A 22274-nucleotide genomic window follows, 5' to 3' on the forward strand; every position below is an offset into this window, starting at 1 on the left:
AACAAACGCAGGTAAATTCACTTTGTTGGTTTACGTTGTTAATAAAGTGTCCTATCAACTACTGCAGTTAAAGGAGTTAAATTTGTGAAGAGCTTAGAACACTGCTGGGCACTTTTAGCTATTTTTTTCATAATAATTGTTATCATTATTGAAGCTATGGGGTTTCCGCTACTGAATTCTGCTAGCCCGTCTGAACAAACACTTCTCAGGGTTACTCGAGGGCGATCAGGGCAGTGCGGATCAGTTCAGCTTGCTTGCTTGATGGGTTTAACAGGCATGGAGGAGGAAAGGTGGACCAAGCATGTCAAACTCACATAACGAGGCATACGGCCTACTGGCCGTGAGTTTGACATGCTTGGTGGCCACTGGTGCACACTATTCCTTTAAAATAAGTCTTTATTGTTGAGCTGTCCCCCCTTTTTCCTCTCCTTGCCCCCCTCTATCTGGCTGCTGCCCCACACCATTATTGTCTGTATCCATGGGCAATGCATATATGCATGTAAGTTCTGGCCTAATGTCTGACATTGGCACCTTCTCTAAATGAAATGCTCTCCAGCCTCCTATCTCCCTTTAGCGATGTCTGCAATATGCGTGGCATGCCCTCGAAGGTGTGTGCAAGCTGCACACCTGTCGGCAAAGCAGGAACCTACTGGTTTGCAATGTGGAGTAACACTAATGGGGTGGGGGGGGGCATATGATTCCGCTGGGATTTAAGAGACTTGATTGATAAGCCTTCGCTCCAGGCTGCATCCTGGACCAGGAGGGAGGAAAGGCCAAGGCCCCTCTGGGGATACAGAGTACACTGCCCATACTCACCTCCTCAGGCACACCCACTGGTCTCCTAGGCGGGGGCCTGTAGACGTTCACAATGTCCAGGAGTAACTCCCCAACACTGGACTACTGGCAAGAGGGGTGTCAGCCAGGGTCTCTAAGGGTGAGATCCTTTTAGTTAGGTTACCTGCCCCTGAGTCACGAAGCTTTTAAGGACTGACCTGCTCACTCTCTCACTCACTGCTCATTCCCATCCTCACACCTTTGCCATTTGCCCCAATCTGCTCAGAGACTCTTAATCTGCCTCTGGGCTTCCCGCCTCTGTTGATGGTTCTTGCTCCTGCTTGTAGAATCACCTCCACGCTCAGATGAACCCGAGCCAGGCCTCCCTTCATTGTCTTAGCTCCCTATCCTGACTGCCATGCACAGCCTGGGAAAAGGTCGCCCACTGTTGGGGTAAATGCCCATCCCGGGTTGTCCTCCATGGGCCACCCTGACACCAGCTTGCACAGGGCCCCTGGGTGGGTTCTGGGAGTCAAGGCCCAAGGCCTGGGTCTTGGCTAGCCCTCTTTAATGCCAATGGTATCAATCTGTTTTCTATTGGAAGCAGAGTACCAGTTGTGTGTCAAACAGGCTGCTGTTGGAAAGGGCAGGCTCTCCCTTGGGACTCTGGGCAAATGCCAGCGTGTCCTTTGGATCAATCCAACCTTTGATGAAGGCTGTGAGGGGAATAGTCAGGCCGTGATCACTGTTAAAAACATCCCTTTCTCTTCCCTCAGCAGGGCCACCCCATTTTCCAGAATGGTGTTGATATATTGCTCTGAAATAAACATTCAACCACTTTGATCAAGTTTTTTGGTGGGGAAAAGTAATATCACATGTCTTTGCATGAACTAACCATATAAGTCCTTTATGAAAAATGTGGCGTGAATTCCTGGGCTGGGGTGTTCCTAAGTGAACATGAAGATTTGAACCTCTTGGTTTGCATGGTTTTGTGGAGTTTTCTGAGTCAAGTGAATAGGGAACCATTTTCAGAGGTTCTGGCTGCTTCCAGGAAGAGAGCACAAAGTCTTATTCTTGTTTCCCAAACAGGTACTTTGTATAGTATACCTAAATAGGAAGCAGCCTTCTAAAAATATAACTTGATGTTATCAGACCTGTTATTTTTTATTTTAAAACATCTTAATTTTACTGGGGGCACTAAATTTATTTTCTGATGCTTTTATCTTGTATATTTTTCATTTTCTCCATACCCTTTCATATCTTCTCCTAATCTATCATTCTATATCATAACGCTGAGCCTTTGCTTATGTGGTTCCCACTGCCTGGAACACCACCTTCTCTTGCAGTGTCCCTCCACTCTCAGTAACCAAATTTCTACTCATTCTTCAAGACAACTCAGAGGTCACTTCCTCCAGGGAGCCCTCCCTGTCTTGACCTCCTCCCAAATCCCACCACTCTAACCTAAGGTTCATCCCCACTGACCTCATACACCCCATGCTTATATTTCTCTCCCTACCCACATTTCAATTAAAATTTCAGTTATGTCTTTCTTCCCTTTTAGACAGTAAGCTTTTGGGGGAATAATGACTGCATTTTAGTCATGGTTGCATTTCTAGCAGTGATTGGAAACCTGACACATAAAAGGCTTAAATTGGCATTGTTGACACCATACACTGTCTCTTTACTCTGCCCCCTTTAGATACCTTCCTTTCTTGAGAAGAAACTACTTGTCCTTGGCATACCTGCCATGAACTTTTCTTATCTTTCGTGTGGCTAACATGTAGGGCTGCTCAACAAATTTAGTTTTGCAATCTACGAGTATATATCCTATTGTCTATATCAGAAATTTTTTAACTTTTTGGTCTCAGAAGCCCTTTATAATCTTAGAAATCATTGTGGACAACAAAGAGCCTTTTTTATTGATTAAGTTATTACATATGTGTTCTTATCCCACATTACCCATCCCCCCCAACTCATGCCCTCACCCCCTGTTGTCTGTGTCCATTAGTTAGGCTATATGCTAGCATATAAGTCCTTTGGTTGATCTCTCCCCCTTACCCCCACCCTCCCCTACCTTCCCTCTGAGGTTTGACAGTCTGATTGATGCTTCTCTGTCTCTGGCTCTGTTTTTGTTCATCAGTTTATGTTGTTCATTATATTCCACAAATGAGTGAGATCATGTGGTATTTATCTTTCTCTGACTGGCTTCTTTCTTTTCTTTTCTTTTTTTTAAATATATTTTATTGATTTTTTACAGAGAGGAAGGGAGAGAGATAGAGAGTTAGAAACATCGATGAGAGAGAAACATCGATCAGCTGCCTCCTGCACATCTCCTACTGGGGATATGCCCGCAACCCAGGTACATGCCCCTGACCGGAATCGAACCCGGGACCCTTCAATCCGCAGGCCGACGCTCTATCCACTGAGCCAAACCAGTTTCGGCCTCTGACTGGCTTATTTCAATAAGCATAATGCTCTCCAGTTCCATCCATGCTGTTGCAAATGGTAAGAGTTCCTTCTTTTTTACTGCCGAGTAGTATTCCATTGTGTAGATGTACCACAGTTTTTTAATCCACTCATCTATTGATGGGCACTTAGGCTGTTTCAAAATCTTAGCTATGGTGAAAAAGAGCCTTTGTTTATGTGGATTACATCTATTGATAGTTACTAAATTATAAATTAAAACTATGAAATAAAAAAATACTAAGTCACTTAAAATAACAATAACAAGCCCATTACATGCTAATACCAATATTTTTGAAACAAAAAAAACATTGTGAGAGTGGCATTATTCGATATCAGGGTTTCCCATCCTTGGCACTACTGAAATCTTGGATCAGGTAATTCTTTGTTGGGGGCTGTCCTGTGCGCTGCAGGGTGTTTGCAGCATCTCTGAGCTCTACCCACAAGATGCTGGGAGCACTCCCTCCTTCCAGTTATGACCAAAACTTTCCGTGACACCACCTTGGGTGGGTGAGGACAACATCACCTGACTGAGAACCACTGCTTTATTTTTCTACAAATCTTTTCAATGTCTTAATAGTAGACAGCTCAATTTTTATTTCTGCTTTTACATTCAGTCTGTTGCAATATGTTGTTTTGGTTGAAGTATATGATGAATTGCAGTCTTACACAGATATGTAGTCGGGAAAGGGACAAATATTTTAATAGCTTTAAAAAATAATTGTGCATAGTCTTCTGTGATACTACAGCAAAATAACAAAAAAGTGTTTCCTTAAAGTTAGTTATGTGGAATCTGAAACCATATTAATGAACTTTTCCTATTCTGTGACATTTAAATACATTAATTTATCTTAAACTTTGAATGGATCTTTTACCCATGTGAGATTTTTATAACATTATACATTAATTGGAAAATGTTTATGCAGGTCTTTTCAATGTTGAAACATTTCATTATGCAACATAAAAGAAATTATATTTGTTGCTATTGATCTTTTGTTGTTGTTGTTGTTGTTGTTGTTTTCTTCCTTTTTTTTTTTTTTTTTAAAAAAATTAAGGGTCCCTTACTGGTCCTGCTTCCACGAGTGGCCAAGACCAGGTGGAAAAGGGGAGGGGAACCAGGCAGCACGGGGAGGGGTTATCTTCACAACATTCCATTTATACACAGAACTAAACAGACAAGCGCAGAGTCACTGTTGCGGTTAGAAGTTGGCAGCATGGGAAAGGGGGGGAACAGGTTGCAAGTAGGGGTATCGTTAAAAAAAATACAGACCCTCTCCAAAACTGGGGTGCCTGGGGTAGGGAGGACTTGGTCTGCTTCAACCCAAGAGGAATCAGAAGATCAAAAGCTGTTTGGGAAGGCCAGAACGGTCAGGGGTGGAGGGAGAAGGAAGGTCCAGGGGGTGGGGGACTGTTTGGCAACTGGGTGAAGGGATTGCCCTCCCCCTGCTGGGATCCCTCTAGCCCCTCCGGTCTGGCAGAAGCGGGCAGCCTGCAACCCCAGCCCCCACCGGCAGGTCTGGGGCTGCCAGATGCTCCAGGCAGGGGGCTGAAGGGGGTTCACAAAGGCTTGCCCTCCAGGGAGATGACAGCACTGCCCCCCAGCTTCTCTACCAGAGTGCAGCGGTCCTTGACCTCCTCGTAGCAGTTTGCTTGTAATTCATGCTTGATCCCCGTAAGCTTCTTCTTGATGGCATCCTTGGAGCTGGCAAAGATCATTTTGCTCTTAAGAGGTGCAGACTCAGGAGCCCAGAAGATAAACACCAGGTCCTCCTTCTTGCTCTCCTTGGTCTCATAGGTTGCGTCATACAGGGCATAAAGGCAGTCTTTGTCCGGCAGCATCTTGACGAAAGTGGCGTAGGGGTCGTCTACTGTCTGGCCCACATCATCTACCAGGATCTCCTTGCCCTCTTCCAGAATGATGTTCTTCTTGTCTTCACTCAGGCAGAAGAGCACCGCCTTCTTGCGCTTCTTCACCTCCTCTGGTGTTGAGGACTTACGTACCTTCATGTCATTGAACACTTTGATGACTCCATCAGAAACAGCCACACCAGAGGCCATGTTTCCGGAAGCTAAAAGAGATAGCAAGAAGAGCCTGGAAAGACGAGCGCCGCTGCAGCTGCTGCCGGGATCCGACTGACGCTATTGATCTTATTAGAACAAAAAATAGGTGCTGGGAAACTGTCAATGTCACAAAGGTAGATGCAAATTTTCCAAAATTCAAATTTCCTCTTGAAGCTCAAATTTTGTTCTTGGCCAAAAAGTACTATTAATTGTTTTTGTTGAAGTGACTGGCTCACTCATTTTTGAAAAAATATCTGCCAGATACCAATGTTTCCATAGCCATAGGCTATCAATTGTTCTTTCAAGTAAAAAGTGTGTTCCATGTAGACAGTGGCTGGTACAATCTGCGACTCACAAGACCACACACGTGCTTGCCACGACCACCACCTTATTTTGATATACATTTTCCTTTTTGTCACAGAGAACATGCTTTGAGCAGTCTTTGCATGTATTAATTCTTGTCCAGAAAAAAATGCCCTCTCAAATCAACCTTGATGCTTACAAAAGTTACTGAACTACATAACCCTACTAAGTCGTTTTAGAAAGTGATTCCAGAACAATGGAAAATTCTCAAGCTCTCAAGATCCTGCTGTTTGTAGGGCAATTCTTAGATTTGTGGAAATAGGTACTGCACTGAGCAAAGACTATGAATTATAAGGGGCTCTCTGGCAAAATGATCAGCAGGTGTGAGCTTCAAGTGATCCAGTTCTCATGTCTTACAGTGACAGTTTTGCATGATGAAAAGGAAACAAACATTCAGTTCATCAAACTAAGGCTGGTGCAGCCACAGCAAGAAAAAAGCTGCAGTCATGCGGGACAAGTGGATGATTCTATAAAGCTAAAACCTAAAGACTTAAAACATAGAAAGTTCGTGAAGTATGAGGAAGTAATAAAACACAAAAGTACCCAGCCTGCTTGGCTCAGTGAATGTCAACCTATGAACCAGGAGGTCTCAGGTTGATTCCTGGGTCAGGGCACATGCCCAGGTTGAGGGCTCGATCCCCAGTGTGGGGCGTGCAGGAGGCAGATGATCAATGATTCTCTCTCATCATTGACGTTTCTATCTCCCTCTCCCTCTCTCTCCCTTCCTCTCTGAAATCAATAAAAATATATTTTAAAAAACAAAACACGACAGCTGATTCTCATAGCCACTTGGCCTGGAGGTCAAACCCTCCCTGGAATTAGCTACAACGATCAAGATTTAACTATAAGACTGCAAACAAAGACCACTAGGGGGTGCACCAAGGAAGCATAACAAAATGCGGAGACAAAGAAACAGGACAAAATTGTCAATGGAAGATATAGAGTTCAGAACCACACTTTTAAGGTCTCTCAAGAACTGTTTAGAAGCCGCCGATAAACTTAATGAGATCTACAAGAAAACTAATGAGACCCTCGATCTTATATTGGGGAACCAACTAGAAATTAAGCATACACGGACTGAAATAAAGAATATTATACAGACTCCCCACAGCAGACCAGAGGAGTGCAAGAATCAAGTCAATGATTTGAAATGCGAGGAAGCAAAAAACACCCAACCGGAAAAGCAAAATGAAAAAAGAATCCAAAAATGCGAGGATAGTGTAAGGAGCCTCTGGGACAGCTTCAAGCATACCAACATCAGAATTATAGGGGTGCCAGAAGATGAGAGAGAGCAAGATATTGAAAACCTATTTGAAGAAATAATGACAGAAAACTTCCCCCACCTGGTGAAAGAAATGGACTTACAGGTCCAAGAAGCGCGGAGAACCCCAAACAAAAGGAATCCAAAGAGGACCACACCAAGACACATCATCATTAAAATGCCAAGAGCAAAAGATAAAGAGAGAATCTTAAAAACAGCAAGAGAAAGAAACTCAGTTACCTACAAGGGAATACCCATACGACTGTCAGCTGATTTCTCAACAGAAACTTTGCAGGCCAGAAGGGAGTGGCAAGAAATATTCAAAGTGATGAATACCAAGAACCTACAACCAAGATTACTTTATTCAGCAAAGCTATCATTCAGAATTGAAGGTCAGATAAAGAGCTTCACAGATAAGGAAAAGCTAAAGGAGTTCATCACCACCAAACCAGGATTATATGAAATGCTGAAAGGTATCCTTTAAGAAGAGGAAGAGGAAGAAAAAGGTAAAGATACAAATTATGAACAACAAATATGCATCTATCAACAAGTGAATCTAAGAATCAAGTGAATAAATAATCGGATGAACAGAAAAAAAAAAAAAAACACGAAAGTGACCATAAGAATTAGAAATATATGTAAATCTCGGACCTGGGAAATGGACTATAACAGCCCTCTAAGGGAGAAGAGAAACGCCTTATATGTCCCACAGCACTGCACCTTTGCCTTATTTTTTCGTGGTCGGTGGAACATGAATAGGAGCCACATTGTTGATTGGAGACACGTCATTCTCACATCTGACATTTGCTTCTGGGAAACAATGTGGTATATCCTTGTCAGAACTGTCTGAAAAGCCGCTACTACACTTGTAGAGTCCAGAGCTGATATCTCAATGAATGACAAACCATTCTTTTCTGCAAAAGCTCTTGCTTCACCTGTAGAAACTGCCCTTAAATGATGCAATGGCCCACAAGTATAATAGCAATGTCACTATCTGCGTGATCTCTCAGTTCTTTCAGCCATCACTTTACAATTTCATATGTGAGATGTTTAGCAATGTCATAAACCAGTAAGACACCTACAGCTCCAAGATAGTATGCTGACGTTATAGCCCGGGATTGCTCTTGCCCTGCTGTGTCCCATATCTGTGCCGTTGTTTTCCCATCAACCTGGATGCTTCTTGTTGCAAACTGCACTCTAATGGCAATCTTGCTTTCAAGATTAAACTCATTTCGAATAAATAGAGACAGGAGATAACTCGTTCCAACACCCGACTCTCTGATAAGGACAACTTTGAAGAGGCAGTCAGTCATACTTGTCTCATTTGTGGCCGAGGGGTGAAGGGGAGCAGCAGTGGTATTGGTGAGACCAGGGGGTGTCACTGTAGGGGTAGCCCAGCGCCGAGCTTCAACTCACAGCGAATATTTTAAATCTCAGGAGTTGAGATTTAATAAAATTACTGTTTACTGCTTCACTGAGGACATTCCTAAGTGAAAGTGGATTCTTTTTCCTTCTGCAAGCTCACAGGCACAGGAGGCCGCCCAACCTCAGTGTCAACACAGTGGCAAAGGCAAATAACATCTTAGTTTTATTATGAAAACTAGAGGCCCGGTGCACAAAAATCTGTGCACTCAGCGGGGGGGGGGGGGGGGATCCCTCAGCCCGGCCTGTGCCCTCTCACAGTCTGGGACCCCTTAGGGGATGACCACCTGCTGCTTAGGCCCACTCCCTGGGGGGATTGGGCCTAAGCTGGCAATCAGACATCCCTCTGGCAGCCCGGCAGCCCTCGGGGGATGTCCACTTGCCAGCGGGGAGCAGACTTAAGCTGCAGTCGGACATCCTTAGCGCTGCTGAGGAGGCGGGAGAGGCTCCCACCACCACTGCTGTACTGGCAGCCATCAGCCTGGCTTGTGGCTGAGCAGAGCTCCCCGATGTGGGAGCACACTGACCACCAGAGGGCAACTCCTTCATTGAGCATCTGCCCCCTGCTGGTCAGTGTGTGTCATAGTGACCAGTCATTCCCAGTCCTTCTGCTGTTAGGGTCAGTTTGCATATTACCCTTTTACTATATAGGATAGAGGCCTGGTGCACGGGTGGGGGCCAGCTGGTTTGCCCTGAAGGGTGTCCCAGATCAGGGTGGGGGTCCCACTGGGGTGCCTGGCCAGCCTGGGTTAGGGGCTGATGGCTGTTTGCAGCTGATCACGCCCCCTTCAGGGTGGGGGTCTCCACTGGGGTGCCTGGACAGCCTGGATGAGGAGCTGACGGCTGTTTTCAGGCTGGCCAGTGACTGAAGCTCCCAGCCTCTCCTTTATTTATTTATTTTTTATTTTTTTATTCTGGCATTTGTTTACCTTCTATAATTGAAACTCTGTTGCTGTCACTGGCACTCCCAGCTCTGAAGCCGCAGCTGGCTGAAAGCAGGTATCTGGGGTTTGTTTGGCTTCTATAATTGAAACTTCGTTGCTTTTGGAGCTGCTGCTTTTGGAGCTCAGGCCGCAGCAGGTGGGGAACCTTGGCTTCCTCCATCACTGGAGCAAGCAAACCTCCTGCTCGCTTCAGCTGCGTGGCTGCCGGACGCCATCTTTGTTGGCAGTTAGTATCTTGCTGATTAGCCAATGGGAAGCGTAGCGGAGGTACGGTTAATTACCCTTTTTGTCTTTTATTAGATAGGATAGTTTTGCTCTTGTTGGCCCTGGCAGGGCTTTGGGGCCCCAGGGATGACTAAACTTATAAACCACAGCCCTGGTCACTTTGGTGAACAAGAGTTTACTATTGTTGGCATATTTATTGTTGGTTTATAAGTTTTTTTTTGCCCAGCCAACATCCAGGAGGCTTGCCCAGCCAATATCCCAAGTTGCTTGCTTAGTTTCCACTGGGTGGCGGGCCTGGTGCCAGGTCCTGAAGGGTGGCAGTTTGCACATGCCGGCTGAGTATTAGAATCAGCAGGTGAGAGGACTTGTTGGAAATTCAGACTCCTGGGCCAGCCCTTGCAAAACTTAATGTTGGGGATCATGAAGGGAAGAGGAGAGTTAAAACCACAGGCCTGGTCACTTTGGCAAAGTGCTGACTTCCCTAGAGGATGCTGTAGAAATACCTAAAACACCAGCATTGTTTTACTTTCATCACATAAACAGTGGCAAGCATTGGTCCTGAGAGAACAGGAGCTGTTTATGTGATGAGCTCAGGAATTGCCAAGGAAACCGTCATGGATTCAAGTTTTCCGGTTGGAAGGGCCCCTTGGAGATGGTCTAACCTAGCCCCTTCAGTGTACAGATGAGCACATGTAGTCCCAGAGAGGGGAAGTAACCTGCCCAGAGTCTCACAGGCAGTAGTGGCAGAACCAGATCAAGAATCCAGGTCTTTTGATTCCCAGTCCAGTGCTCTTTCTACCACACCCCACTGTTAAGTGTCTGACACAGGTCCACCTGCAAAAAGATCCTTGGTGTACTTGGGGTGAACAAGAGTTTACTATTGTGGGCATATTTATTGTTGGTTTATAAGTTCTTTTTTTGCCCAGCCAACAGCCAGGAGGCTACCTATTTTCTCAAGTTGCTTGGCTTACAATGATTTTAATTGTGCTTAGTTACGCCTTTGTGCTCTAAAAGTTAGACCTCCAATAGAATTGGTTAACTAAGAGAACCATGTGGATTTTCCCATTCAGTTAGCCACACATTATGCTCAGCCCTCTGTGGTAGAAGAGAAACTTAGGATTACTTAAGAAGTCCATGTTTCCACCCGCACCTTGGCTCACTTCAAAGAAACCTCTGGCTAGAGCATTTTCCAGGGGAAGTGCCTTAACTGGTTGCCTTGATGTTGCTGATTTCCTTAATTGTCTCTTGGCTCTATTGTGCCTCAGGGCATTTCAGAAGAAGCTTGTGGATAATTTTTCTGTCTGGCAGTTGGGGAGGAGAGAAGATAGATGTGGCTTCTCTACATACATAAGCTGCAGAACACCAAGTCAAAATTATTAATGACAGCTAAGATGGAAACATCGTTCCAGTGACCTGCCATGTTTTTAAAGGAGAGAATGCCAGGCCTGCTTGGTTTTTGGACAGCTGAGTTGAGAATATGGGGAACCTTGCTGTTGGTTGCATTCAAACACCATGAAGAGAGAACATACTGGCAACATGCAAGAACAAAGGGCATTTTAGAAGAATCTGAAATGGAGCTTGAAAATTATTCCTAGCCATGCTTTTCTTGCATTTTCCCCACTGACTTGGTCCAAGAGCTAATATCCTGAGAGGTCTCTTCCGAAGCTGCCCTGGGTTGGGGTTTCTCCTGTCCAGGACCAGAGGCTGGGCCAGGTGGCCTCTTCTGGTGGCTCCCAGGACTCTGATACTTCTACCAGCTCACATGAGGACTGTCACATGAAGGGCTGCTCCATGGCTTGGAAGCAACTTGTTACTCAAACACCCCTGCTACCATCTCCCCTCCCATGGTGTCCCGGATGTCCCAGGCTGAGAACTTAATGTTGGGGATCATGAAGGGCAGAGGAGAGTTAAAACCACAGCCCTGGTCACTTTGGCAAAGTGCTGGCTTCCCTAGAGGATGCTGTAGAAATACCTAAAGACCTGAGAAGCAAGCATTTCTGGGGGAAAGCATGCGTGGGGGTCGAGGGTTGGGTGTTAATCAGAGAATTGCTCAGCAAGCCCCATATATCAATAAGCAGAACAGCAGTTTAGCTGGCATTTTGAAGAAAAAAAAACAACAAAAAACACATACCCACCTGTTCAGAGTTTATTGCCTCATGGGGAGAGAAGTAAAAACTCCTGGATGGGACCATATTTTAATGACCAAAGATCATCTCCAGGATGATCTCTTCCCAAGTTGCTTGCTTAGCTTCCACTGGGTGGCGGGCCTGGTGCCAGGTCCTGAAGGGTGGCAGTTTGCACATGCCGGCTGAGTATTAGAATCAGCAGGTGAGAGGACTTGTTGGAAATACAGACTCCTGGGTCAGCCCTTGCTAAGCTTGAGTAGTTTAAAGGCCACTGCTGCTGAGGCCATGAAGAGGGAGGACGTGGTTTCTGACCTCAAAGACCTTTCCTTCCACTGGAAAATTCCAGAGGCTGCACTCTACATGCCAATGTGACCTTGAAGTGGGGTTGGGCGGTGATGTGTCTGGGTTAAGAACTGGGGAGCACAGAATCAGGGGACATCAGTTGAAAATGAACTCCCTTCTCTGAGCTCAATCTCCCACAGTCAGGACTGGTCCACAAGCTGAGACCTGAGCTCCAGGGACTGCTGGGGCTCAGCCACTCTGTTTGTTCCACGCACACAGCTCATGTCAAGTCCCCTACAATTTGGGTCCTGCTATGCCAGGTACCCTTGTACTGTTGTTCACATAAGTCCATTTCTCAGGCCCAATACCCAAGTCTGGGCTCTCACACCTGCCACACTCCATCTATGAAATGTGATCTCAGCCTCAGGAGGAGCATTGTCTTGAGTGCTTGACGCATGTTGGCTCATGTGTTTTTCAGAAAATATATGATAGGCTCTTCCAGGTATTAAGAAGCAGTGATAGACTCCGGCCAGCTCAGGTAAAGGGATGGCTATACAAGGAGTCAACTATCTAGCTCTTAGCTTCACAGAGTATTGGACCAGCATGGGAGCTCAAAAGGGCCCCAGGTGCCAAACACCAACTCTTAACCATGAGCTTGGTCTCTGCTTCTAGCACTTGCCATCTCTTTCATCTCGTCCGGCTCAATGTCCCTCCAGTGCGTCTTGCCGTTTCCTTGCTCTCCTGTCAGTATCTCTAAATTTCTTTTAATTCCTTAAGAAGAAGGGCACTATTGGGCTCTCAGGGCTGGATCCCCAGCAAGGCCACCTCTTGAGGTGCTATTTGGTCTCAAGGTGGCCACTACTGGCTCAGGCACTAATTCCAGGCACAAACATTTGTAGCCAGGATGGCGGTGTCACAGGGTACAAAGCACGGTGACCAGTGTGTAAGGAATGGTCGGTGTCTGCTTTCTTCAGAGGGAACAGAGGTTTTAAGAAAAGATTGCACAGTGAGAGAACTGGGACCTAGGGCCAAGGCCACACCTAGGTCAATTGCCAGTGTGCAGACACTGTCTGAATCTCTTTCTAATAGTGTCCACCAAATCTGGAGATGTAGCCATACACACCTCTCTGTTTGTGTGTGGAAAAGCCCTGGGTTACTAGAGTCCCCACACATGCCCACTAAAGGCTCTTAATAGACTCCGAAAAGTAGGAGCTGGAAAGGATGGTCAGAATTCTCACATGCAGTCCCTACCCCATGTCACACTGCCTCCAGCTGAGGGTGGTCAGTGTTTGCTGGGCCCACCTGCCTGCATCAAGCCCTCTCCACCAACTTAAGCTCCTGATTCAGTGATGGGTGCACTAATTGAGGCTTCTCCCACTTGTCTTTTAAGGCCTTGATGGGGATGGTAGGAGGCAGCAGGAACCAGAGAAAGGCACGGCTGTCACTGCATGCTCCCTTCAAAGTCAGAATTACTCATTTCAGAGGGGAATATTTAAAGTTTGATGGGAAATGAATCATTGATCTTAATGAAAGCCCACATTGTGTGAAAGCACTTTAGAGCAGGAGAGGTGGGGGTTTGAAGGGAGCTGGAAAGGAAGAGAACCCTACCACAGAGGAAGTCATTCATGGCTTAGCATTTGAGGAAAGGGGAGGAGTGTGTTTGACCTTTCTCAAGTGGGAAACTAAGTTTCAAGGGAATGAATGGCTCCCAGTCCTTCACCAGAACATTAGGATTAACCACCTCATCCTTTGTGGCTGGCAGGGTGGAAATGGAGGATGGAGGTGGCGGAAGGTACCTCCAAGCCCGGGGGTAGGTACATAACGTAGAATACAAGGACTCCCAGATATGACAGAGGGAGTGCGTGAGCTGGTTGAGAGGAGGGGTTCTACCCTTCTGCTTCTGTCCTCCCCATCCTTCCCTTTGCCCTTGCCACCCTGAACAAATATTGCCATTCACATAGCAGTGTGGAGGCTTTGATACATGCCTGGTGAGGGCTGTTTGTTTGGGCCTTCCGTGCTGCAATTCCACTTTGCAGTCAGGGCCTTTCTCCTAAACATGTCTGAGCTATCACCCCAATTTACAGAGAGGAGGTCATGACGTCACCTGCTCTCTGGGCTTTGTAGTGCTAAGGGCATATCTGGCCGACGGCCTTAACCTCCGGCCCCCTCACCACTTTCTGGCAGTGGAGGGTCCAGGGAGGGATGGTGGAGCCGAGCCTGCTAAACTAAATTTGGCTAGGTCCTCCTGACCCCCTTAACCACTCTCCGACAAATAGCCAGATAAGAAGAAGGGCAGCACCCTAACCGGTTGGGCTCAGTGGATAGAGCATCGGCCTGGGGACTGAAGGGTCCCAGGTTTGATTCCAGTCCAGGGCATGTACTTTGGTTGCAGGCATGTGCAGGAGGCAGCTGATCGATGCTTCTCTCTCATCGATGTTTCTAACTCTCTATCCCTCTCCCTTCCTCTCTGCAAAAAAATCAATAAAATATATTTTTTTTAAAAAAAGAAGGGCAGCCTGAATGAATCTCCCTTTTGCAGATATGAGAACCAGAATCTCCAAGGGATTAGGGTCAGGTCTGTGCCCTTCCTCCCACTCCACCGGCACACAGGAGATGTGTCAGGGCTGCAGAATATAGTGAAAAGACCACAAACCTTGGACCATAAAGTTTTAAATTCAGTAGTCTCTTGCTAGCTATATGACGTAAGGGAAGTTCACAACTTCTCTGAGCCTGTTCCCTCATCTGTAAAATGAGGATAATAAGTTTCACCTCACAGAGAATGTGTGAGGATGAAGCAAGAAAAGGTACATAAGCTGTATAGTCTAGCTCAGGGGTGGGCAAACTTTTTGACTCGAGGGCCACAATGGGTTCTTAAACTGGACCGGAGGGCCGGAACAAAAGCATGGATGGAGTGTTTGTGTGAACTAATATAAATTCAAAGTAAACATCATTACATAAAAGGGTGCGGTCTTTTTTTTTTTTTTTTTTTTAGTTTTATTCATTTCAAATGGGCCGGATCCGGCCCACGGGCCATAGTTTGCCCACGGCTGTAAAGCTCCTGGCTGTGAACTAGGTGCTCAGGAAATGTTGCTTTGCTCTGTCCTTTGAACTACATTTCCCAATGACCACGTCAAAGCGTGCTAGGGCTGCCCTGCCGCTACCACCCTCTCAGAGGAGACTGGGGTTATCTCATCTATGAGGCCAGGAGAGAGGAGCTGGAAGCCTCCCCTTGACTGCCCTGCCTTTAGCTTCACCATCATCTCTGACCCAAGCTACAATTTCTGCCAGGATGACTAACTACTGTCTAACTTAGGGGACAGAGCCATTACATGAAGTGTTCTTTTTTTTTTGTTTGTTTGTTTGTTTTTTAATTTATTGCTTAAAGTATTACAAAGGGTATTACATATGTGTCCATTTTATCCCCCCGCCCTAGACAGTCCCCTAGCCTCCCCTATCCCCCAGTGTCTTATGTCCATTGGTTATGCTTATATGCATGCATACAAGTCCTTTAGTTGATCTCTTACCCCCCTACCTCCTGCCCCCCAACCCTCCCCGGCCTTCCCGCTGCAGTTTGACAATCTGTTTGAGGCAGCTCTGCCTCTATATCTATTATTGTTCAAAAGTTTATAATGGTCTCTATTATCCATGAATGAGTGAGATCATGTGATATTTTTCCTTCATTGACTGGCTTATTTCACTTAGCATAATGCTCTCCAGTTCCATCCATGACGTTGCAAATGGTAAGAGTTCCTTCCTTTTTAGAGCAGCATAGTATTCCATCGTGTAGGTGTACCACAGTTTTCTAATCCATTCATCTACTGATGGGCACTTAGGCTGTTTCCAGATCTTAGCTATGGTGAATTGTGCTGCTATGAACATAGGGGTGCATATATCCTTTCTGATTGTTGTTTCTTGTTTCTTGGGATATATTCCTAGAAGTGGGATCACAGGGTCAAATGGGAGTTCCATTTTCAGTTTTTTAAAGAAACTCCATACTGTCTTCCATAGTGGCTGCACCAGTCTGCATTCCCACCAGCAGTGCACAAGTGTTCCTTTTTCTCCACATCCTCTCCAGCACTTGTCGTTTGTTGATTTGTTGATGATAGCCAGTCTGACAGGTGTGAGATGGTACCTCATTGTTGTTTTGATTTGCATCTCTTGGATGATTAGTGACTTTGAGCATGTTTTCATATGTCTCTTGGCTTTCTGAATGTCCTCTTTTTACATGAAGTGTTCTTGACATTTTTCTGGATCATGGGCCTCTCTGAGAATCTAATGAAAGCTATGGATCCCCATCTCAAGAACAAAATAATTAACAGCCACACATCCATCCATGATAATGCTATAGAATTTCAGGGGACTCCCAGAATCTCTGGAGCCCCATGCAAAACTTCCCTACCTGATGGAAAATCATGACTTGCAAGCATACATTCAACATCATGAATGATTCATTGTCTAACCCAATTGTTCCCTCATTCACAGTTTTTTTTTTTTTTTTTTTCATGAAATGGCTAGGATGACCTTCTGAATCTATTCAAAGGGGTAGGAATAAAAACTCAAGATGTGAGTGATAAATACGGTGACCCCTCCAGAGAAGGGTTATAGGGTTGAGATGGCTTGGCCTAGAGGAGAGATAGCAGTGAAAGTCAGATGTAAAAGGCTGAAACACGGATAGTGGCCCGTTGAATAAGTATTGAGCAAGGAGGGGAAAATCCTATCTAATAAAAGAGAAATATGCAAATTGACCATAACCCCAACACCCTTCTCATTGGCTAATCAGCAGGATATGCAAATTAACTGCCAACCAAGATGGCGGCCGGCAGCCAGGCAGCTGAAGCAAACAGGAGGCTTGCTTGCTCCAGTGACGGAGGAAGCCAACGTTCCCGGCCTGCCGCTGCCAGCCTCTGAGCTGCAGTCTTAGAAACAATGTTGCAATTATAGAAGCTAAACAAGCTCCAGAGACCTGCTTTCATCCAGCTTCGGCCTCAGAGCTTAGAGCTGCAGTGATGGCAACAGAGTTTCAATTATAGAAGCCAAACAGACCCAGAAACCTGCTTTCAGCCCTCAGAGCTGGAGCCGGCTCTCAGCTCCAGTGACAGCTATAGGAGGCAAATAAATCCAAGAATAAAAAAAAAGAAAAAAAGGAAAGGCTGGGAGCTTAAGTTGCCCTCCAGCCTGAAAATGGCTCTCAGGCCCTCACCCAGACTGGCCAGGCACCCCAGTGGGGACCCCCACCTTGAAGGGGGTGTGACCAGCTGCAAACAGCCATCAGCCCGTCATCCAGGCTGTCCAGGCACCCAAGCAGGAACCCCACCCTGATCCGGGACACTTTCAGGGCAAACCAGCTGGCCCCCACCCATGCACCAGGCCTCTATCCTATACTACAGGCAGGGCGGGACAGCGTGAGCTGCCATCCGGGCCCCATGTGCAGCCCTGGGCAGCAGGGCATAAGCCCTGCCCCCAGCCGGGACCCCTGTGTGCCACCTGAGCCCCCAGCAGGGACCCCTGTGCCACCTAAGCCTTGCACTGCTAAGCCCCGCCCCCAGCTGGGACCCTATGACTATTAGAGAGCAGGAAAGTGCCACTGGGCCCTGGGTCACTGTGGTGATCCGGCCATAGGTAAGTAGAAAAGTGCGGCCTGTAGGCAGCCCCCAGCTGCGCCTGATCTGGGAGCAGGAAAGCAAGCCCGGCCTGTGGGCAACCCCAAACTTTCCCTGCTCCCTGGTCGCCATTGGGATCCAGGAGTAGGAGAGCAAGCCCAGCCTGTGGGCAGCTCCAAGCTGAGCCTGCTCCCAGTTGCCATGGAGACCTGGGAGTGGGAAAGCCCAGCCTGTGGGCAGCCCCCAGCTGAGCCTGCTCCCCGGTTGCCAATATGATCAGGGAACAGGAAAGCCTGGCTTGCAAGCAGCACCCCCTCCTGGCCATAGCCCAAGGGAGAGTACAGCATGCAGTGGAGGCCAGGAGCCTGAGAGACCAACACAGAAGGGCTCCTGCTCCAAGCCTCCATGGTGTGGCTGGGGGCAGGCCCCCAGCAGACACACACACACACACATGACACCTGCTCCGAGCCTCTGTTGCCAGACTGTGGCCATCAGTAGGACATCCACTGAGGGCTCCCGGACTGTGAGAGGGGCAGGCTGGGCTGAGGGAACCCCACCCCCCAGTGCACGAATTTCATGCACCAGGCCTCTAGTCTACACTAATAAAAGAGAAAAATGGTAATTGGCGTACAGCGCTACCATTTTCATTGGCTAATCAGGGCTATATGCAAATTAACTGCCAACTAAGATTGGCAGTTAACTGCCAACTAAGATTGGCAGTTAACTGCCAACTAAGATTGGCAGTTAACTGCCAACAAGATGGCGGTTAATTTGCATATGTAGGCACAATGCAGGGAGGCGAAAGGGAAAGCAGGAAGAAGCCCCCTGCCACTGACAGTGATCAGAAACCCAGGGGGGAGCTAAGAGCTGGGGCCGCCTTTGCCCTGCCCCCCAGCCATGATCAGAGAATCAGGCACCTTTGCTGCCCTGGCCAGTGATAGCAGGAAGTAGGGGTGGAGCCAGCGATGGGAGCTGGGCACGGTCGAAGCTGGCAGTCCCAGGAGCTAGGGGTCCCTTGCCTGGGCCTAAAGCGGAGCCCATGATCGCGGGGCCGCTGCAGCTGCGGGCTGGACGCCCAGGCCAGAGGCGTTAAGCCTGGGCAGGGGCGGAGCCTGCAACCGCGGGGAGCTGGGGGGGCGGAGCCAGGAATTGGGGGGATATGATGGTCCCCTTGCCCAGGCCTGAAGCCTCGGTCAGAGGCGTCAGGCTTGGGCGGGAGGTGGAGCAAGCGATCAGAGGGAGATGGGGGTCCCCTGCCCAGGCATGATTCCTGGGCCAGAGGCCTCAGGCCTGGGCGGGGGTCAGAGCCAGTGATTGGGGGGAGATGGGGGTCCCCTGTCCAAGCCTGACACCTCTGGCGGAGGCGTCAGGCCTGGGCAAGAGGCCGATCAGGTGATCGGTGGGTGATGGGCATCTACGCCTCTGGCCGAGGCATCAGGCCTGGGCAAGGGGCAGAGCCAGCAATCGGAGGGGTCTGGGGTCCCCTGCCCAGGCCTGACGCCTGGGCCAGAGGCATCAGGCCTGGGCTGGGGGCAGAACCAGTGATGGGGGGAAATGAGGGTCCCCTGCCCAGGCCTGACACCTCTGTCAGAGGCGTCAGGCCTGGGCAAGGGGCTGATCCTGCAATTGGAGGGTGATGGGGGTCAACGCCTGAGGGCTCCCAGTATGTGAGAGGGGGCAGGCTGGGCTGAGGTACACTCCCCCCCGACACACACCCAGTGCACGAATTTCGTGCACTGGGCCCCTAGTATATATATAAAAGAATATTATCAGGCAGAAAGAATTGAAACCCTTTACCAGGTTAAGTAGGTGAACAACAGACAGAAGCTGTGGGCTCTCTTAAAGGCTTAAAAAAGTGGAACAGACTTGTATTTTCTTGGTGTGGCTCAGCTCCTAGGGGTGTAAAGTGAGGGAACGGGACTTTCTGACCACACCTGCCATGGAAACACTAAGGCCAGAGAAATAGAGTCCAGATGGGATTGTGCCACCACCCATTTTAGAGAACAAAGGAATCCTCTCTAAGCTTTTATTTTGCAGAGGAGGTTTCTCATGAACAGGAGATGCCATTAGGTCTCAGCTCTACCAGTATTTTAGTGCACTCTTCAAGGGCAGGCTGGGGTCCTGGAGCTGTGGGAGAGAAATGACAGGCCTACTAGTACCTGGCTCTGATAGAACCCCTGGCCCAGGTCCCCAGGGGGCACCCGACTCAGCCTAAAGCTCTGACTTTTCATCTCCTGTTCTGGGAGAATGTTTTGATTTTGCTAAGCACACACCCTTTGACTCTTTATAGCCACCTTGACCTTGAGTTTATCTTTGTTGCATCAAAAATTGTTCTCAAAAAGTAATTTAAAAATAACACATAGTAGAATTGGAGAATATAGAACACTGTTACAGGAAAGATTAACACAGAAAACCACTACAGAAAAGAAAGCAACAATCACCTGCAATTCTACTACCTAGATTTTAAGCACTGTTACTCTTTGGTTAGATCATTCCAGTGGCCTTTTTTTTCTTCTTCTCCATATTCAGCAGCATTTTATTTTTTTAAATTTTATTTATTTATTTTATTTATTGATTAAGGTATTGCATATGTGTCCTTATCCACCCATTTCCTCCCCCCAATCCTCCGCTCATGCCCTCCCATCTGTGTCCATTGATTATGCTTATATGCATGCATACAAGTTCTTTGGTTGATCTCTCCCCTTTCCCCCCACCCTCCCCTCCCTTCCCTCTGAGTTTTGATGGTGTGATCGATGCTTCTCTGTCTCTGGATCTGTTTTTGTTCATCAGTTTATGTTGTTCATTATATTCCACAAATGAGCAACGGACTTAAGTAGATACTTTTCGAAAGAGGACATACAGAAGGCCAAGAGACATATGAAAACATGCTCAAAGTCACTAATCATCCGAGGGATACAAATCAAAACGACAATGAGATGCCATCTCACACCTGTCAGAATAGCTATCATCAACAAATCAACAAAGGACAAGTACTGGAGAGGATGTGGAGAAAAAGGAACTCTCGTGCATTGCTGGTGGGAATGCAGACTGGGGCAGCCACTGTGGAGAACAGTATGGAGTTTCCTCAGAAAACTAAAAATGGAACTCCCATTTGACCCAGTGATCCCATTTCTAGGAATACATCCCAAGAAACTAGAAACACCAATCAGCAGCATTTTAATAACATATTCCTCAATTTACTGGGGCTTGGGGGGTCTGTGCCTCACTTTTACTGTTGAAAAAATATAGTAATCTGCTAATAAAATTATCCAACTGCTTTCATGTGGTTATCTCATCTATTTAGCCAGGAGAGAGGTATGTCAGTCCAATATAGGCAGGGAGGATAAGAAAGCTGGGGTAATGGGTACAAAGTCACATAGCAACCGATGGAGCCCCAAGGCTCCTAACTCTTAACAAAGGTAGGTGCTAAAGAAAAGTTTCATTGAGATGAGATCAGACACATGTGCCAGCCTGCTAGGGCCATGGACGACAGGTACCTCCATGATCTGTCCAGACCAGGGGTGGGCAAACTTTTTGGCTCGAGGGCCACAATGGGTTCTTAAACTGGACTGGAGGACCGGAACAAAAGCATGGATGGAGTGTTTGTGTGAACTAATATAAATTCAAAGTAAACATCATTACATAAAAGGGTACGGTCTTTTTTTTTTTTAGTTTTATTCATTTCAAACGGGCCAGATCCGGCCTGCGGGCCGTAGTTTGCCCACGGCTGGTCCAGACCGTGCCTGTGTGACAAAAAATCGGAACAGTAACCAATCCCAAGAGAGAGTTTATAATTTGCTTCTCTAGCCAATCAGGTGTTTGTACAAAACTTCCTCTGGTCCACACCATTCCCCTTCAGTTCAGACAATCTTCTTGACTTTTTTAATAAAATCAGATTCTCCCCTTTTAGGCAAATAATAAACTCAGTGTCTGCTTTAGATCACTTTGCTGGTCTTTATGGACTTTCCCTTGCTGTGGGCCTCACTCTCCTTATCCCTGTGGTCAGTAGATACTCCCATTCCAGGTTGTAACCTGAACCCCTCTTTATGTGTGGCCATCATAGGAGGTTTTCCCAAGCCTCCCGGCAGAAAGTCAAGGCCTAGTTTATTTGCCAACTTGCTCAGAGGATCTCCACTCTAACATGATTGGCCTCATTTGGTTGGTACTTATCCACTTGCTTTTCTAGTTGGGAATTTTTCTTTTCTTAAATTGCGTGGGCATAACAATTTATTTTTAGTAAGGTGACCTGAGAGCTGATGGCAGGAACAACTGTTCCAACTTTCATATTTCAGTCAGATAACTTTATTCCCAAACTGTGCTGGGGCCCATTATTTTGAAAGTCTGAGCCTGGTTTGACTAGCAATATAAGAACTGGGTAGAGTTACCAAACATTCACAATATGGAGTAAACAACTCTGGACGTAGGCTCTCAGCTGTCCTTCATTGCTTCCCCTTTGTTGGAATAAATGAGCCCCGTACCCTATCCCGCCTCCCCTCCTTTCCCCATGGCTGGGAAAAGCTTTTCTCTACCCATTAGGCATGATTTCAAGCCAACATCGACAGAGCTCCAATTTCCTGGACCTGGTGTTGTGGGGGAGGGCGGGGGTATAGGGGCTACTGCATGGGCTTCCCAGCCTGACACAGGCCTCATGCCTTTCACCGCACTCATTACATATCAAATCAGGTGTGCTCTCCGGAAAGCCTTCTTTGACCGCAAATGTAGTCATTGTGTTTTCTCTTGCATAATTAGGATC

The 22274-nt window shown here is 47.1% G+C and overlaps 1 protein-coding gene and 1 pseudogene across 1 annotated transcript; both read right to left on the minus strand.

The window, feature by feature from the left end:
- Positions 1-4731: 4731 nt before the first annotated feature.
- On the minus strand, positions 4732-5368 carry LOC118651845 (cofilin-1-like). The gene has a single exon (XM_036301455.1). The coding sequence runs from the start codon at positions 5293-5295 to the stop codon at positions 4795-4797; it is 501 nt and encodes a 166-aa protein (XP_036157348.1). The 5' UTR covers positions 5296-5368; the 3' UTR covers positions 4732-4794.
- A 2217-nt stretch (positions 5369-7585) lies between these two features.
- LOC118650570 lies at positions 7586-8235 on the minus strand (annotated as a pseudogene).
- Positions 8236-22274: the final 14039 nt, after the last annotated feature.

Source organism: Myotis myotis, unplaced genomic scaffold (genome assembly GCF_014108235.1).
Source record: "Myotis myotis isolate mMyoMyo1 unplaced genomic scaffold, mMyoMyo1.p scaffold_m19_p_3, whole genome shotgun sequence".
Classification (NCBI taxonomy): domain Eukaryota; kingdom Metazoa; phylum Chordata; class Mammalia; order Chiroptera; family Vespertilionidae; genus Myotis; species Myotis myotis.

Excerpts from the sequence above, each read along its gene's own strand:
- LOC118651845 (XM_036301455.1), bottom strand. The coding sequence starts at position 5,295 with ATGGCCTCTGGTGTGGCTGTTTCTGATGGAGTCATCAAAGTGTTCAAT.